Source organism: Esox lucius, chromosome 16 (assembly GCF_011004845.1).
Source record: "Esox lucius isolate fEsoLuc1 chromosome 16, fEsoLuc1.pri, whole genome shotgun sequence".
Classification (NCBI taxonomy): domain Eukaryota; kingdom Metazoa; phylum Chordata; class Actinopteri; order Esociformes; family Esocidae; genus Esox; species Esox lucius.
In genome coordinates, this window is record NC_047584.1 from 26,538,182 (window position 1) to 26,557,150 (window position 18,969).

Here is an 18,969-nt window from a genome sequence, read left to right on the forward strand (position 1 = left end):
ATACAGGGACCTGACAGCCCTTAGCAAAGGACCCAGGACCCCATATTCCCGAAGCACCCTCCACAGGATGCCACGAGGGACACAGTCGAATGCCTTCTCCAAATCCACAAAACACATGTGGATTGGTTGGGCAAACTCCCATGAACCCTCCATCACCCTGTAGAGGGTATAGAGCTGGTCCAGTGTTCCAGCTCTGGATTTTGAAAGTATACTTTTTAATTAAATATATTTGTATTTAGATGTTCTTTTGAAATGGAAAATTGCAAAAAATTATGTAATTAATACATTGGAAGTGGATTAACATTCCTAACATTGAAAACCAAGTCATGTGTTTCTTAATATTAAACAATGTGATAAGACAGTGTATTAGGAACAGTTTGAAATGTGCCTAGACAGAATCATGCTTCCCTTGTCCACATCCTCCCCTCAAAAAATGACAACACCAAAAAATATATGCCAAATACCTATCAACAGTCTTGAAATGTTGTTCTGATTAAGTAGCCTGAGAAAAAGTAAGTTCCTGTTAAGCTCTGCACACACCATCCACCTTAAAATCAGCACAAAGGAAGAGGCCATGATCATTTTAAAACTAATTAACCATTATATTCATTTTTAAACTAGTAATATCTTATGAGGAATGTCATCCTTGTAACCTAGCCAAATTCTGCATATTGAAATTATTTCATTCTTATTTCATAAACACAGCCCTACCTATAGGCCATTAACCAGAATTTTCACTCATTGCTTTAAACTTTTCCCGCAAACTCAATCACAATCCTAGTCATATTAACAACACATGGAATTTGTTTTTTTTAAAACATACCTTCGTTATAGAATGGGTATTTCTGCCACATGAAACCTGTCAAATGTGAGAGATTATGGGCAGAGAAAACTAACACAAGGCACCCGTGCTTACTTACGGACAATGGATAAGACGCGGCCATTACTGATAGACCCACACACCCTTTTCACACCTCCTGCTAGTAACTGTTCATGTGACTGTCATATATTCTATCGATAGACCCATGGACCATAGGAATGTTGAGGACGAGTATTTTGAGTCTTTCATTCAAACGCAAGGGAGCGGATCTGTACATCATCACTGGTTACATACCGGTCCTATAGGTTCGGGAAGATGTTTTAATTAGATTGTGCTGATGATGGCTGTGCGGGGTTTGGAGTGTTGAACCGTTGTGGAACTGATGGACAACGCACGATCATCCGTCGTACTGACGAACGTTTTGCACCATTACGTTATGTGTGAACAGTTGAGTGGAATGTTGAATTTAAACACGAACTAACGTAATCACACGAAATATTAATATTTTTTACGGACAGACTCGATGACAGTTCTGAGTCATAGCCGAACTTCCCGTCACTAAAACACCAACTACACAGCACGTCGTGGGCTTGGTCATTGTGCCCAGCTGGGAGGTGCCCTCGCGATAGACTTGTGCATGTTGGTCACGCCCCTTCTGCATTTTGGGAGAAGATGGCGTCGCAAATACATAGAGGGGTTCCTCTAAGTGCGGTAGGCATAGCTTGATATTTTACAGTATGTATAATCTATGGTCATGTGTTTGAGGAAATACATTGCTGTGAAGTTCCTTTAGATATTTTTTTTTACTTAGAATTGGTGATAGTATAATGATAGACGCGTTGCTTCGCTCGCATCAATGTAATGTATATTTGAAGCTACATAGCTAACTGGCTACCCAGCGACTGAGCTAGCCTGCCAGCCAACATCCTTTGAATCTTGATAGCCGCGTGTGTTGCTAGCTGATAACGACAGCCTGAACGCATAGTGGAATATATTTTGTACACCGCTGTTGAGGAGTATGTTGTTGTTTGTTAACTAATTAAACAACTATTTTTCAACTTGGGGAGAATATATGCGTTTCTCATTATCTCATGTCATGCGGTGTTGTTGTGGTGACGTGCAATATTTGTCAGTGTCACACACTGAGTCGCCCAATGGCTCTCATCCACTATTGTCAAAAACGAACTGCGTCGAGAGATGCTTCGAAAATCCGGGGAATTCAATTGTGTTCAAATCAAAGCGCCAGATTGCTGGTCGGTTGTGCATTCACTTCCGTTTTACGATTCTATTCCTTGCTGCAGTATCACGGCGAATATGTCTATGTTTCGTTTGTTGAAAAAGCAATGTGTTACAATTACTGCGAGATAGGATAAATGTTGCAAAGAACGATTTTATTTTTCGTTTAAAGGACTAACTAGAGCGTCTCATCCTCAACGACTGATGATTCTCTGCCTGCCTGGGCAAATCAATGTACTTTTGTAGGCTGGATCTCTATGACCTGATATAATATTTCCCCCACCTTTTGTCGAAGGTGTGCCAGTGGTGTCTATGATATTAAGATACATTTTTATGAAATAATTGTTATTACAATTGTTATAAACTGGGTGCTTCGAATCCGGAATGCTGGCTGGCTATTATACTGAGACATCACATCATCACCTTTTATTGCTCTAATTACGTAACCTGTTTATAATAGAATAACGCAACTGGGGTGGTTGTGGTATATAGCCAGTTGTCCATGCACTATGAACAGCTCTTGGCCTTGATGTATTGTCCATTTACCACAGCCTCTCATGGTTTATTGCTTAATTATATCCCTGCTGCAAGCTGATATCGATGTTTTTCCATGGGTTGAGTCCATGCAGTTTTTCCAGCATGTCTGGCAAATGTTATTATACAAATATACAGTACTTGATTGTTTCATATGCATTATGTCGATTCTGTTGTAGGTCCTAAAAACACTATATTGATATGGCATATCAGCCATGTCAAGTTTTGCCCAGGTTGATCATTTGGTTCCAGAGAAGTGTTTTTCAGAAAATTCATCTTAGCGGACCTTATAGGTTTCTGTGGCAAATGTGTTCTTTGTGGTGAAAGACATTTCTGGACTTAAGGCCAGTCATTGTAATTTTGGAAATCAGTCAAAAGTATTTATAAAGCACTTTTTTCATCAGCAGTTGTCGCAAAGTGCTTTTACAAAACACCCAAACTGAAACCCCAAGGAGCAAGCAAGAACAGTGTTGATGCACAGTGGCTAGGAAAGACTCCATAAAAGGGGCCAAAACCTAGGAAGAATCAGAGAGGAACCAGGCTGACAGGTGGCCAGTTCTCTTCTGGGTTTGCCGGGGGAACATTTTAGGAGTACAAATTGTAGTAATTAATAAATGCACAGGGGCTATGTCCAGAGTCTATAAAATAATCCAGGTCAGAAGTATGACCAGAGGGACAATCCGGGAGGGAAGAATGGTCAGGCCTTTGGACAGGGAGAGCGACGATTCTTTGAAGTCTTTCTTAAGTATAAACAGAACAGGAGACAAAGAATATTTATAGATTGCATTCCTTAGATAAACAAGGATTTACATCCAAGAAGGAGAACTGACCCAACTCCCCCGGCGCAATAATATAGCAGTGTAAAACCTTGGGGCTCAGACATAGGGGTCCAGTGACACTTTGGCCCTATCCAGGGGATCTTTATGCTAAGATCCCGTCTTTCTTCCAAATTCAGATAATTTTTTACCAATGGTGCCTGAGATATTGCTTGTAATTTGCACACACATAGAAACCAATCCACTTTGCCCTTGCTGATTTTGTAATTGGGGACAATAATGTATTTTTGTGAAGATTTTCTTACTTTGCAGTTTGAAGTTTCACCATAGGAAGTTTCAGATTTGATGCCTACTGCAGATGAGTGCAAGTTACCACAGTAAAGATCAGTGAGGACAATCCCAAACTTTTCTTCAGGCCTCCCCAGACATTTAAATGTTTTACTTATAACCCTCAACTGGCACACCTGGTTGAATTGCCCAACTCATCATCAAGCCTTTGACTAGTGAATCAGTATTGCAAGTTCATGGTTAAAACTCAGTTGTGGAATGTCTGTGAACGACAGAGGAACTGGTTTGTTCTTCGTTTCGCTATTGTGCTGAAAGATTAATCCTCGCATCAGTCTGAGGTCCAGTGCCTCCTGGATCAGGACCTTCAAGGACCTCAGTACTTGGCTCTGTTTTGTCTTTCCCTCCATCCTGACCAGACTCCCAGTCCCTTCTACTGAAAAGCATCCCCATAGTATGAGGCGCCCACCACCATGCTTCATCGTAGGAATGGTGTGGCTCAGGGGTAGCTTCCGTCTAGCCACTTTACCATAAATGCCTGATTGATGTAGAGAAACTCTGATGCTCTGTTATACCGGTCCTTTGGATTTTTACCTTCATTACGAAGGCCCGTTTGCTTAGTTTGCTTAGTTTGCTTAGTCTGGAAGTTGAGAGGAGGTGCAATGAAATGGAGATGGAGAAAGCCTTTAGGGTCCGTGTGAAAACGATTTGTGATGCTTTTCCTCAATAAGAATTTGACAGTGTTTAAAGTGTCCCCTTCTTTATCCATCTCATTCTTGTCAGCATGCACATTTTCTATTGCCTGTACTTCTAAGGGACTGGAAGCAGATTGTGTATAATTTATGCATCAGCTGGCTGTATCACATTCTGGCAATGTTGTTTTGGTTGAGAATATTCCACAGCGATGGTGGGCTGGGATCCATCTTTGTTTTTTATTGAATGAGATTTTGGTCATTCAAATTGATTCTCCATCGTGACGAACAAACAATGAACAGAATTTTCTTTAAGTAATCCACAATCACTTCAAATCACTTCATTTAAACAATCACTTAATTTGACTATCTGTGTAAATGGCTTCACAGGGTTCTGTAAAATTTTCTCTGGATCACTTACATATTAATGCAGTGAAACAACATTATATTGCTGTCCGTACATTATCTAAAGTATTTTTCTCTTTCCATTCTTTTGGTAAATCAGTTACTATGTAATAAGAAGAGATAGGTAACAAGCGATAATTATTTTACCTGGCCAGTTGAGAGACCTTTATTACTGTTAGCTTTAATGACCCCACTGTAGTTAAAACTTTAAGGGACACATATGCGGACACAGATTGGAAAAAAGCAAGCTCAATGGAAAATGTCCATTGATTGGTAGTATTTAATATGTATGAATTCACCAAGAATTGCAGGAGGAATCAGGAAAGGTAAGGTACTGCTGAGAATCATATAACAGGCGGCTTTAAAAAGTATAGCCTGAAGTACACAGACAACATCCCTATAATAAAAAAAATGAAGGTTGGCGGGAGTGTCTGTGACACTCATGGCATGGTCCATCACATCAGTAGCATGGGGAATGGTTAGCATGCTCAACTGTAAGCCCACTTCACGCGCATAAGCACCCTGCCAGTTTGGCCTTTCAAGAGTGACATTCTGTCTTACCTAGGAAATATTGACCAGATTTATACCCCAGCTGTAACTGTATCTAGCCTTTGTACCAGTCTCTTTAGCTTACATTCCAGTCCGTGTATCTAGTCCCTTTACCCTGTGCACACTATTTTACATAATGGATCCTCATTGCAAAGTTACATTGTCCTCTGCTCGGGGAGTGGGGTACTGAAGTAATCAATTCCAGCCAGTCATGATATCAAGTAATGGTGACACACTATTTTTTTTTTAAATAACTAAGTAAAAGCCCCCAATGTCAGTAAAAGCCCCCAATGTAAGTAAAGCTCCCAGATGTTGTGAATAATATACAGTGCTTTCCAAAGGTTTTGGCACCGTCAGCAAAAAAGGCTCTGAAAAAAGTTGTTGTTATTCATCGTCCTGATTTTTACCCTGGAAATATGAAAGACATTTCATTGTTAATTTAAATACACATTTTTCAAAGTAAAACGTAATTCTAAATCAAGGGTTGTTTCAACATGTCCCAACAAATGACTAAGTATATATTTCACAGCCTTTTTTGCACATATTTACCAAGAGTGCCAGTAATTTTACAGTGCGTTGTACAGTGCCTTGCAAAGGTATTCAGACACCTGACCACTTCTCTTCAGTACTCTTAATTACAGTTACCTTGATAATGTTGTCTGGTTTGAAAATTTAAAGAGTTTTTTTATTTTTTTCACATTTTCCAAGGAATCCATGTGTTATTATTTAGAAAATGTATATGGTATTCCCTATAGCCAAGAAGGAGCTCTGCCATGAGTCCGGCTGAATATGTAATATTGTGATTCCCAATAGACCAATACCTTTTGCTATGACAAGGAGTGTCATATTGGAATGTTGGCATTAAAGCCCGGTACTCTGACTAGACTGTACCTGTTCTTTCAACGGTTCTGGTGGTATGGGCATTGCATTTGCCAACTAGTGGCCATTAAAGTATTTAATCAAATTCTTGGATGGCGCAACCCCCTACAATTAAAAATCAAACATGAGTTTCTCATTACTCATCACCACACTGGTTTTACACCGGTTCTTCTAGTTAACAAGCCCTCCCAGGTGAGCAGAATATGCTGCGGCGGCGGACCGGATGTAAAACAAACAGTGTACGCACGAACGTTGACACGTGAGTGTAGATTTTGAATGGGCTGATGGAATCAAATCAGTTGGATTGGATACTTTTTTTGGGTTCTCCTCGGTGTGCCTGTTTAATCAGAACGGCCACCTATTAACGATGCAGCCTGTTACGGGCAATGTGCTGCTGTAACAGGTGAAAGAACACATTGTGGCACATAACTGAAGAGCTGTTGTTGGTCAGTGCAATAAAGGATGACTGTTATAATTAGGCTAATGAGACTATTTCATTTCTGGGTTGACTTGTTGTCATTGCAAATGGCAAAGCCGGAAGTAGAAACTGGGAGAGTAGCTTTTAATCTTTGCCATGATTTGTTAAGTCCACGCATTTAAATTTTATGAGCCACATAGAAATATGTGGAAAGGAAGACTTGTGGAAACAATCTAACAATGTAGACGAACATGTTTTTTTCCATGTCCTCAGCATTTGGGATATACTTTAATCCTCTGCTCTTTCCTTTGCAGCTCTGTCCCAAGTTTCTCCACACAAACTCCACCAGCCACACCTGGCCCTTCAGCGCCATTGCTGAACTAATAGGTGAGTCGTCATCAGTTATACGGTCCTGTTGAATATTTCCTATGTAGTGTTGCGGGGTCTTGTACAGCATGTAACATTTTGCCCTATTGGGTTATGTAACTAGTCTACAGTCGTGTTTTGCACATGCACACAGTTTTTCTAAAGTGAGGGAAATTAAAAATAACAGACGCGGGTAAAAGATGGACTTTCTATGCGTGGAAGAACTCTCCCTACTAACATGCGGCAGTGAAAGGTTCTAATGTTCCGAGAACAAAACACACACTCGAGTTGAAAGCTCGGGCAAATTTTTGATTGCCTAAAGGTGACAGCACATAGATTATCCCACATCGTCCATATATGTATATTTATATATGTTCAAATCGCATCACACCTCATGCTATTACAGTGCTTTCTGTTAATTGGCAAATAAAAGGTTTCCGTGTAGATAAGTATATTCTGCGTCTGCTGAGGAAGTGGTCTTTGTTAGGGCCTCTGCCCCAGGGAACACATGAAGGCCATAAGATGAGAGGTCAGCCCCCATGCTGACCAGGGCCTTGTGACAAGCCAGCCATGTCCAGTCCACAATCCATGTCACACAAAGTTTGGAGAGAAAAAAATCATAATTGTGTAACGTTAATCTTCCCAGAGTCAAATAAAGACCTTATTTCAGTTGAAATAATAGGTATTCTATACTTCTTTGGGGAACCTCATAAAGATTGCAAGTATTCAACAGAAACTTGCTCCATATGTCTTAGTATGAGAGCGGAGGCTTCTTGCCGACAGTGAGCAAATGAGCAGTGTGTGGACGGGGTGTGAGGGGTCCATTGACAATGCTTCAGGGTTTGTTTCAGATGGATGTCCTGGATGTAACAATGACTGCGAGGGGCTGTCTTCACCCACTGGGGTCCCATGCTTGGCTGTACCGTGCAGAGTTTCAGAGTGGCATGACGAATCTCTTCAGTTGCATTAATACTAACTAATAATAATAGCTTTATTTGTATAGCACTTTTCTAGTACAGTTACAAAGTGCGTTATACACAATAAAAATAGAAATACATTAAAATAAAAATATATATAAAATGTGTATATACATATTTATTATTTATTTATTTTAATTTTTTTTAAGTAAAAGGAGTAAAAAGAATAAACTAAATATAAAATCACAATGATAAAACATTTGGTAAATTGCATATTATGAAAATGAGTGTTTAGGTAAGATTTTAAAGAATGCACAGACAGCATCTCTGACATTCTGTGTTAGGCTGTTCCAGAGTCTAGGGGCCCGTATAGCAAAAGCCCGCTTCCCTTTAGTTTTCGGTCCAGACTCCAGGACAGCCAGCTGATCTAAGAGTGACAGTGCAGAATGGGTCGAGCATGTCACTAATGTAATCCGCTGCCAGGCCATGTAGTGTCTTGAAAGTGATTAGGGAGTAAAGAGCAGAGTGGCTGCTACGCACTCGTTGGTGGTCCATGCCAAGTCCTTGTCAATGTGAACCCAGAGGTAATGAAACCCACTGGCTGTATCTCTGTTCATGTTGATTGGGGTGTGCTCCTTCCCTTTCCGTCTGCAAACTCGATGATTTCCATTTTCTATTTAACCTTTATTCGTACCAGTTGGTGTCACTGATACAAATACATTTTCTAAGAAAGATCTATAAACCAAGATGGCAGTGGGGAGGTGCCTGATTTAAATGTGGCGCAAGGCATTCCGGGAGGAACTTGGGAGTTAAGCGGATGCCGGACACCCCGCTTGGGTGCCCCAGTGTGTGAGGAAAGGGGTTGGGGGTGTTGTTGCCAATCCTCACAGCCTGAGGTGTGTCCATCAGAAGGTCCAGAGTCCAGCAGCATTGGGTGGCTTCAAGACACGGTGCTCCAGGCTTTGGTGACAGGTTTTGGGGGGATCGGTGGGGTTAAATTCTGACCTATAGTAATTAACTGCAGAGACATTCCAATTCTCTTGAGGCCTTATCCATATTATATAAAAAAAACATTCTTAATTTCTACTCAGGAATGGAATTAACAATGCTTGCACTCTGAGGATGTATAATCATCAAACAGTCCAGTAAGCGTCATACAAATACTGGCAGACCAAGGTTCTAATCCTTGGTGCTCTTGCACCACTGTGGCTGTTTGTATTTCAAAATGGCACAAATTAACCATATATGGTGAAAATCATCCCCTTGATCCTTGGTAGTCTTTGCCCATTTATTTCTAAAAGAAATTGTCATGTTTGGTCTCGCCCTGCCCTTTGATCCCTCTCGCCATCTGGTGAACATTTCTATAACTCCTGGAAGGGACGATACATGAACCGTACAGCTCAATGAAACATTGGGGAAACCTATCCCCTTATGAGAAACCAAGAAGGTCCCGGCACAAGAATTTAATTCACACAAGAATCTTACTTTCATTGTATTCCATTGCAAGTAACTTTAATCAGACATCTACGTGCTAGGACCCAAAAGATTGTCGCCCTCAAGACTAGCCTGCTGTCTTTAGGCAAATGTTTTGATATGGTCTCCCTGAGTCATGACTGACATCACAACGGGCCTGTGGGATCAGCATGTCTATCACAATAACCAAAGAAAAAAAAGAATCCATCTTCATGTGTGTCAATCAATGAAGTTAAGCTTATATTGGCAGTAAGCCTACAGTAGGTTTATGGATAAAATGCCTATAAGCCAATCCCAACTGCAATTCGGTACCTGGGGCAGTGTTTTGTCCACTGGCATGTTCAACCTCCTTTCTCTTGTCAGACATTGAGCAATGACCTGTTATTCAAGCTGATGTCTCTTAAAGCAGTCTCTCTGTCAGCCAGTCTGGCAGTCTGCAGCATATCTGCCAAACAGGGTTTAGTATTCAGCCTTTTGTGCTCTCTGCTAGACTTTTCTCATATTTCTATTTTCCATCAATCACTTCTTCTCTTATCTCCATATTTTCCCCTGTCCCTGTGTATTATACTCTTGATTTCCTTCCTTGACTATTTCTTGAGCTATGGACGATTATACAGTACCAGGTCTCCAATCATTCGATTGCATCTGACTTTTGAGTAGTTCACCAAACAATTCTGAAAGTGCACGCGACTAACAAATGCAATGTCCAGTCCCCTCTTAACCATGTCTGCATCCTTTATTTATTGAGTCGCAGTCACATGATTTGCTGTTTTGCTGTTTGCTTTAACAAGCAGGTGTAGCTAATAAACAGGTGGGTGACTGTAAATCATGGAGGAAGTTTATTGTTTGTATCTTTAATTTGTGATTTTAGCAAACTTCAAATGATCAGCAACTGTACTAAACTATCTCTAGTGTGGCACATTCCTGTCACGCATGAGCAAATTAAAGGGTCTGATGCACAATTAAAGGGGAATAACGCATAAACTTCCTAAATTTGTTTTCATCCGTTCTTAAAAGAATTGTCTTCAGATGTTTTTGAATGGACATTAAATGTCACAGAACACACAATTTGGTTGTTTCTGGGGAAAACTGTAATTTGGAGAGCACAGGAACAACATACAAAACTGGGAAAACAACATCATTTTGGAAAATATACATAAAAAAATAATTGTTGGTTGCCAGAATTGGCTTATCTTTTAGGTACTGACCTAGGTGACACAGGCTGATGATAGATCCATCTATTCAGTATGCATGCACACACTGAACCACACTACCAAACCCATCCCCCAACAATACTGATTTCAAGAGGCCATCGGGTTCAAGCCTACTCCAGTCAGATTCATGGATGGAATTGAGAGGAACAATAAGAGGGAGAAGCACAAAGATGGCAGTAGAGAGGAAATGTGAAAAGGAGATGACTAAATGGATAGAGGGAGTGATTTGCACATACCTCTGCAGGTCATGAGACTAGAAAACATGTTTATAGCATCTGCAGTAGAAGCTAGTGTTGCATCCTCTGGGACAGCTGTTATAGGCAGGTTGGTTTTATCACATTACTGAGTATTCAATAATGTGATAAAATTAATTATTAATAAATAATGTAATAAATTATTTATTTTTTACATCAACAATGTCTTCCCATAGCAATTTCCTTTCTGTTCTGCACCTCACCAACCTAGGCCTTACTCAAACCCTTGTGAGGCTGATTGAACATTTCCTGAGTCTGACTCAAATCTGAGATTACATTTTGGAGGACTCTTATTCTGAAGGTGTGTGATGAACTGGATGACAGATACCAGATGTCCAGCTGACTCAGATTTTTGCAGTTGATTCTGACTAATGTCCAGTTGCCTCTGACGAATGGGGAGTGGTGTCGGGTGGGGAGTGGTGTCTGATGGGAAGAGGTGTCGGGTGGGGAGTGGTGTCAGATGGGCAGTGGTGTCTGATGGGGAGTGGTGTCTGATGGGAAGTGGTGTCGGATGGGCAGTGGTGTCGGATGGGCAGTGGTGTCGGATGGGCAGTGGTGTCGGATGGGCAGTGGTGTCTGATGGGGAGTGGTGTCTGATGGGGAGTGGTGTCTGATGGGAAGAGGTGTCGGGTGGGGAGTGGTGTCAGATGGGCAGTGGTGTCTGATGGGGAGTGGTGTCTGATGGGAAGTGGTGTCGGATGGGCAGTGGTGTCGGATGGGCAGTGGTGTCGGATGGGCAGTGGTGTCGGATGGGCAGTGGTGTCTGATGGGGAGTGGTGTCTGATGGGGAGTGGTGTCTGATGGGAAGTGGTGTCGGGTGGGGAGTGGTGTCAGATGGGCAGTGGTGTCTGATGGGGAGTGGTGTCTGATGGGAAGTGGTGTCGGATGGGCAGTGGTGTCGGATGGGCAGTGGTGTCGGATGGGCAGTGGTGTCGGATGGGCAGTGGTGTCGGATGGGCAGTGGTGTCTGATGGGGAGTGGTGTCTGATGGGGAGTGGTGTCTGATGGGCAGTGGTGTCGGATGGGGAGTGGTGTCTGATGGGGAGTGGTGTCTGATGGGGAGTGGTGTCTGATGGGCAGTGGTGTCGGATGGGCAGTGGTGTCGGATGGGCAGTGGTGTCGGATGGGCAGTGGTGTCGGATGGGCAGTGGTGTCGTATGGGGAGTGGTGTCTGATGGGGAGTGGTATCTGATGGGGAGTGGTATCTGATGGGGAGTGGTGTCTGATGGGGAGTGGTGTCGTATGGGGAGTGGTGTCTGATGGGGAGTGGTATCTGATGGGGAGTGGTGTCTGATGGGGAGTGGTGTCTGATGGGGAGTGGTGTCTGATGGGGAGTGGTGTCTGATGGGGAGTGGTGTCTGATGGGGAGTGGTGTCTGATGGGGAGTGGTGTCTGATGGGGAGTGGTGTCGGCTGGGCAGTGGTGTTGTATGGGGAGTGGTGTCTGATGGGGAGTGGTGTCGGCTGGGCAGTGGTGTCAGTAGAGCATGGTGCTTGTACAGTCAGGGTTGTAGGTTTGATTCCCATGAGTGTAAAAAGGTTATACAATGTGGATGAGAGTGTCTGCTACATGACGTAAAGGAAACTCAACAAAACGAAAGGCAATGGCAAACAAACCATGGTCATGAATGAGATTCAGATGCTAGCCCAAAGACTACCATTATCCTATGAGAGGCCCTCTAAGGGTGGTATATTAAAGCAAGGTTTAATGTCTCTTTACAGCTAACATATCAAAGTGGGCCTTTCTACTCTGTTGCAATTCCAGTGACCTCTTGACACTTGTCAGAGTAATTCACCAAATTGTGAAATGTTTTTTGTTATGTGTCTTTCTCAGTTTCTGCCCATCTCCCAGTTTGTTGCAATTTGTTATTAAAGCGGTTGGTTCAAGATTTAGCCTAATGATACGCTTGAATGTTATGAACTGTTCTACTCTATGTATTCTAATACTGTCATCTGAAATGTACCATACTTTTCCCCCATGTTGTATTATGTAATGTTGTATATGGACCCCTGGAAAAGTATTTGCTGTTTTTGGTTTTCGGGATTTCTTTTTTGTTATAGTCTCTTCCGAAATGATTTAACAAACACCTTATTGTATTGTCGATATGACGGAGGAAAGGTAACCAGATATGTTGAATATTGATCAGAAATGAGACTTCACAGTACCTATACACACACAGAGAATATAGTGTGTGGGTGTGTAGGTAGGTACTGGGTCATTTTTGATGTATTCTGTTTTGATGTATTCCTTTTGCTAAACCCATGTCCTCTATTTCTTTCCAAAGATAATGCCTATGATCCAGATGTCAATGCGAAACAGTTCTGGATTGATAAGACACTGTTTAAAGGCCAAGACTGCCTTATCTTCATGGACAATGGAAATGGGCTGGACTACGAGAAGATGCACAAGATGCTGAGGTATGGAAAGCTTTCCTGCTGCTAGGATGCAGGATGCATAATGTTAGGTACAAAGATAATCGAAATTTCATTTCAACATTTTCATATTGAGCACATGTTTAACTTAATAAAAACCATGTCCCATCTCAAGATTTCTGAGCTGTGGGTGGGGTTTACCACCATGTATTTAGTGATGTAACTCGGTGTTCGGGAGCTATCTTTAGGACCATGAACACAGGCAGAAATAACCTAAATCTGGAACAATCAGTATGTCAGTAATGCTGAGGATCTCTGATGATAATGAGATTCTTTTGAAAAGTCTTAGTCATGCCTTTTTACATGTATTGGTTTTGTGCCCCAATGGTCCGTTTTTATAAAGTGTGACAATATCACAGTCAAGTTTTCCCAAATGTTTGGTCTTGACTTTTGCAGGTAGCTTTGTTTTTTGGAAGCGAGCGTGATGATCAGCATTGATCATTTTGTATGAAATGAGCTGGCTTGTTAATTGTGTGTATTGTTTACATAATATGGTGTTATTACCTTAACTATCTAGCCAGCTATGCAAGCATGATTAAAATTTAGTGTAGCAGTGCACCAACATTAAACTCACATCTTTGTTGGTTTTTAGGTCAGCAAATGTTTCCAACTGCCAGGGTTTTTTCATGTCCTATGAATATCTATGAATGTCCTATTCATATTCGATGAATACCCAGCATTACCAACACTAAGACCCAATACCCAGTATACACCACACCAGGACCGACCCAATACCCAGCATACACCACACCAGGACCGACCCAATACCCAGCATACACCACACCAGGACCGACCCAATACCCAGCATACACCACACCAGGACCGACCCAATACCCAGCATACACCACACCAGGACCGACCCAATACCCAGCATACACCACACCAGGACCGACCCAATACCCAGCATACACCACACCAGGACCGACCCAATACCCAGCATACACCACACCAGGACCGACCCAATACCCAGCATACACCACACCAGGACCGACCCAATACCCAGCATACACCACACCAGGACCGACCCAATACCCAGCATACACCACACCAGGACCGACCCAATACCCAGCATACATTCTCAGTCCTCTACGTTTCTCTCTCCTCAGCTTCGGTTACAGCGAGAAGACGGTCATAAATGGGCAGCACCCAATAGGTCTCTATGGCAACGGCTTCAAATCGGGGTCCATGCGGCTGGGACAAGATGCCATTGTGTTCTCCAAATCACAAGATGGAGACAACCTGCATGTGGGCATGCTCTCCCAAAACTACCTGGCACAGATCGAAGCGGAGCAGATCATCGTGCCCATTGTGTCCTTCCAACGCGTCGCACACGGCCAGTATATCCTTTCATAGAGAGACCACACTCACACACACACCCTGTTCTTTTTATAGATTAGACACAATCCCCAGATGTTCCTAGTCATTGTGTGCTGACATCCTTATACGCTCGTAGTAGTCCTTGTGTATTCCTTGACTCCTTGTGCACTCCGTGCGAATGAGAATCATAAGGCCAGTCTGCAGGACATCCTGCAATACTCCCTTTTCAACACGGAGAGTGAGCTGCTTGAAGAACTCAAAGCCATCAACTCAACCTGCTCCACAGGCTCTTCAGGAACGCGCATCATCATCTGGAACCTGCGCAGGTCCGACACACACACTCGCACACACACACACACACACACACACACACACCATTTACCTCTATGACAATACACATTAGAACATTTTTAATAGTGGGCCATAGAGGAGTGATGGGGTAAAACATTTTTTAAATACATTCCTTGGATTCACCCATCTTGATATGGTATCACTTTGACTGTATCTCATCGTTATTTCTGCGGCGGCACCGGAAATGCAGACATTCTCAGTGGTCGTTTTGAAGAAATGTTTTCTTTCAGCACTGTTCTGTTAATTCTATTTACATCAGATCAAACCTATTGTCTTAGTAGTTGTCTCTTGTCTCTCTGCAGCAGACATGGTAAGCAACATGTTTGGAAAATTGATCCGGGATTTTATCTTGGTTAACCCAGAACTAAAGTCTTGCGTTATTGGTCCAACGCTCGAATAATTTCTGTGTATGTATGATGTAATGAAATTGAAACCAAACCAAACAGAGCTCCACCCAACCTTTCACTGACAATGACTGGCATGTCTGTGGGCCAACCATGCCATCCCCTACAAAGATGATGTAAAAGATGTCAATGCCTGCAAATGCAGGAGTTGTCAATGGCAAAAAGAAAAGGAATGGTGCTTATCTCATGCAAACCATTGTTTCATGAGTTCTCTTACCATTTATACAGTCTGTCCACAGTCAGTCACAAAATAATAAATGAAATAAAATGCACAGTATTGAATGGCACTGCATACATATAGAATTTTGAGTCACAATACTGTGGGTGTCTGCAGCAGCACCTTAGTATTGTGCTAATAATGTATCATAAGGTCCCTGGCAATTCCAAGGCCGTCTTTTTTTGTTTTTGTTTAAATATCACTTCTGTTTTTCGAAACTTCCCTTTCCCTCAGCTATTAAGAATCCCGTTATCATATGAGTTTTTAGTTTTTTCCACCTGATTTCACTTAAAGTTCCTCTGTTAGGACACAGGCGGAGTAAGTGAAACTGAGAAAAGGTCTGTACAGTTTGTGTCTCTTATTGCCTGCAGGACATTAACGGATCAGACAGAGTTCGATTTCAAAACATCCAACTATGATATCAGAATCCCATTGGATGTGTTGGAGAGCTCAACTGAACCATACAAAAGGCCAGAGCTGCCCACAAAACCAGAAAGTTGCTACTCTCTACGCGTAAGTAATGAATGTCCTGGTAGTAGTGCCACACTGGATTTGGCCCAGCAGAACAAAGCTTCAGAAAGAACTTGTTTTATTCTCTGTCAGTGATCTAAGCACAATCTATGTGTAAACTATGTGTTCTTGCTACTAATTGGCAGGTCTGTTCACTGGGTTGTGTTTGTGTATCTGTGTGCTTAGGCATATTGCAGTATTCTGTACCTAAAGCCCCGGATGCAGATCGTCATTCGAGGGCAGAAAGTGAAGACTGAGCTCATCTCCAAGAGCCTGGCCTTTATTGCTAAGGACCAATACAAGCCCAACTTTGTTGTATCCTAGCCCTCCCCAGACCTCTGTGGATGGATTGAGAGTGTCTGTGTGTGCGTCTGAATGTGTATGTGTTGTCTGAATGTGTGTGTGTGTGTTGTCTGAATGTGTGTGTGTGTGTGTTGTCTGAATGTGTGTGTGTGTTGTCTGAATGTGTGTGTGTGTTGTCTGAATGTGTGTGTGTGTGTGTCTGAATGTGTGTGTCTGAATGTGTGTGTCTGAATGTGTGTGTGTGTCTGAATGTATGTGTGTGTCTGAATGTATGTGTGTGTGTGTCTGAATGTATGTGTGTGTGTGTGTCTGAATGTGTGTGTGTGTGTTGTCTGAATGTGTGTGTGTGTGTTGTCTGAATGTGTGTGTGTGTGTTGTCTGAATGTGTGTGTGTGTGTGTGTGTTGTCTGAATGTGTGTGTGTGTTGTCTGAATGTGTGTGTGTGTTGTCTGAATGTGTGTGTGTGTGTGTGTTGTCTGAATGTGTGTGTGTGTTGTCTGAATGTGTGTGTGTGTTGTCTGAATGTGTGTGTGTGTGTGTGTGTGTGTGTGTGTCTGAATGTGTGTGTGTGTGTGTGTGTGTGTCTGAATGTGTGTGTCTGAATGCGTGTGTGTGTGTCTGAATGTGTGTGTGTGTCTGAATGTGTGTGTGTGTGTCTGAATGTGTGTGTCTGAATGTGTGTGTGTGTGTGTGTCTGAATATGTGTGTGTGTGTGTGTGTGTGTGTGTGTGTCTGAATGTGTGTGTGTGTGTGTGTGTGTCTGAATGTGTGTGTGTGTGTGTGTCTGAATGTGTGTGTTGAAAGCTAGCAATGATCAAATATCTTTAGCAAATTTAACCACAATGTATTCCATAGCTGAATGTTCAAATTCAAAACAATGTGGTGTTTTTCACTCAGGGAAAAGCATGTTTCAGTGTCCTCTCTTTCCTGCTTAAGTTATCCTTAAGTCCTGTCCCAGAACACACGAATCCAGATTACCTTTGGATACAACACCAAGAGCAAGGACCAATACGGCATCATGATGTACCACAAGAATCGCCTTATTAAAGCCTACGAGCGAGTGGGCGTTCAGCTGAAGGTTAAAGAGTACATTTTCTGTCTTGTGCATTTCCATGTGGAAATTGGAGTCGGCATGTGTGTTGAGAAAATCCAGGGTTGATGTCCTTGTCCTCCATCTCTAACCCCGTGCCTAACCCTGCTGTCATTTTGCAGGCGAACAATCAAGGTGTTGGGGTCATTGGGGTAATTGAGTGTAACTTCCTGGAGCCCACTCACAACAAACAGGACTTTGATAACACTGACAAATACAGGTACGGCCACCTGAAAAATATGGATGAGGAAATCACTCCAGAAAGAGTCATATCTTAGCGTCCAGATTCACAAAAGATTCAATCAGCTTTTCAGAAATCAAACTGAATGAATAAACCCTGAACTACAATTGTGTTTTTCTGATTTTGTATGCACAGGAAAACCATCCACAACTTGGGTCTAAAGCTGGAAGAGTACTGGAAAGAGATCCGTTTTAAAAGAGACAAAGAAGACCCTAACAGCATACCAGTGGAAGACACCATGTATGTACAACACTCCTGCTATCCTCCTTTCCTCCTCCTTCGCCCGTTTTCTAACCGGCGCTCTCTTTCCACCCCCTTAGGAAGCGTCCAGATCAGAACTGGGTGCAGTGTGACTACTGCCTGCGCTGGAGGAAGCTCCCGGATGGGATTGATTGCAGCCTCCTCCCTGAGAAGTGGTTCTGTCACATGAACCCAGACCCGCAGTTCAGGTGTGTCCCTAACCCATAGTATTTCATTGGGATTTATTTCTTCCACTGATCTACACAAAGTATTACACAGTTGATGTTGTAGTTCCGGATGTAACGGATCCCTAAATAATATTACCGAATTAACTTAATAGACTTTGAGCACAAAATCTTCAGTTGCTATTTTTTTTTGGTCTCAGAAATATTTATCCACTCTGTGCTTTTCAGCCGTCGCGCAACAATATATATCCATTCAGACGTGAATCTCATATATATTTAAGAGAATAATTGTATTACGTGACCCTTTTATACTGTTATTGTTTTCTAAACAAATGAACCAGCCATGGAGTGATTGGAGTAATTGTTTTAGTTATAGGTACTGTATAGCTATTAACTAGCCATCTAGAGTAATTTCTGTACTAGAGTACACTTGAGTTCCGTTAATAAATGTTCTGTTGCCCACGTTATTTCAGCAAAAATGTAATGGCTGGGGTTAAAGTTAAATTTGGAGACGATACAGAGCTTAGGAGTCCCAGCAGGCCTTGTGGTCTTGTTGGAATATCCCTGACCTTCAATATTTTGAGCCGGATTCGATTGCCCTCTCAGACGTTCCAATTTTTGTCTCTTAGAAATATTTATCCAGTCTGTACTTTTCAGCTGTCGCACAACAATATAAAGCTCCGGGAAAAATTAAGAGACCACTGCACCTTTTTCTTTCCTTTCCCAAAAAGTTGAAAAGGAAGGTTTTGAGTGAGGTACAGAAGTGTTACAATTAAGAGATCACTGCGAATTGAACACTTCTGTTCCTCACTCAAAAAGGTGCAGTGGTCTCTTAATTTTTTGTGGCGCTCTATATAGTTG

The 18,969-nt window shown here is 42.2% G+C and overlaps 1 protein-coding gene across 1 annotated transcript in view; it reads left to right on the top strand.

Moving 5' to 3' along the window:
* Window positions 1-1,437: 1,437 nt before the first annotated feature.
* The window catches only part of morc3a (MORC family CW-type zinc finger 3a), a 33,635-nt gene continuing 16,103 nt past the window's right edge, over window positions 1,438-18,969 (top strand). Inside the window, exons 1-11 of the mRNA XM_029113516.2 lie at window positions 1,438-1,531; window positions 6,909-6,981; window positions 13,103-13,235; window positions 14,357-14,589; window positions 14,737-14,893; window positions 15,911-16,052; window positions 16,236-16,364; window positions 17,311-17,430; window positions 17,565-17,662; window positions 17,819-17,923; window positions 18,004-18,132. Of these exons, the coding sequence (XP_028969349.2) occupies window positions 1,493-1,531; window positions 6,909-6,981; window positions 13,103-13,235; window positions 14,357-14,589; window positions 14,737-14,893; window positions 15,911-16,052; window positions 16,236-16,364; window positions 17,311-17,430; window positions 17,565-17,662; window positions 17,819-17,923; window positions 18,004-18,132 (1,358 nt within the window). The 5' untranslated portion in view covers window positions 1,438-1,492. The remainder of the gene's footprint in view (window positions 1,532-6,908; window positions 6,982-13,102; window positions 13,236-14,356; window positions 14,590-14,736; window positions 14,894-15,910; window positions 16,053-16,235; window positions 16,365-17,310; window positions 17,431-17,564; window positions 17,663-17,818; window positions 17,924-18,003; window positions 18,133-18,969) is intronic.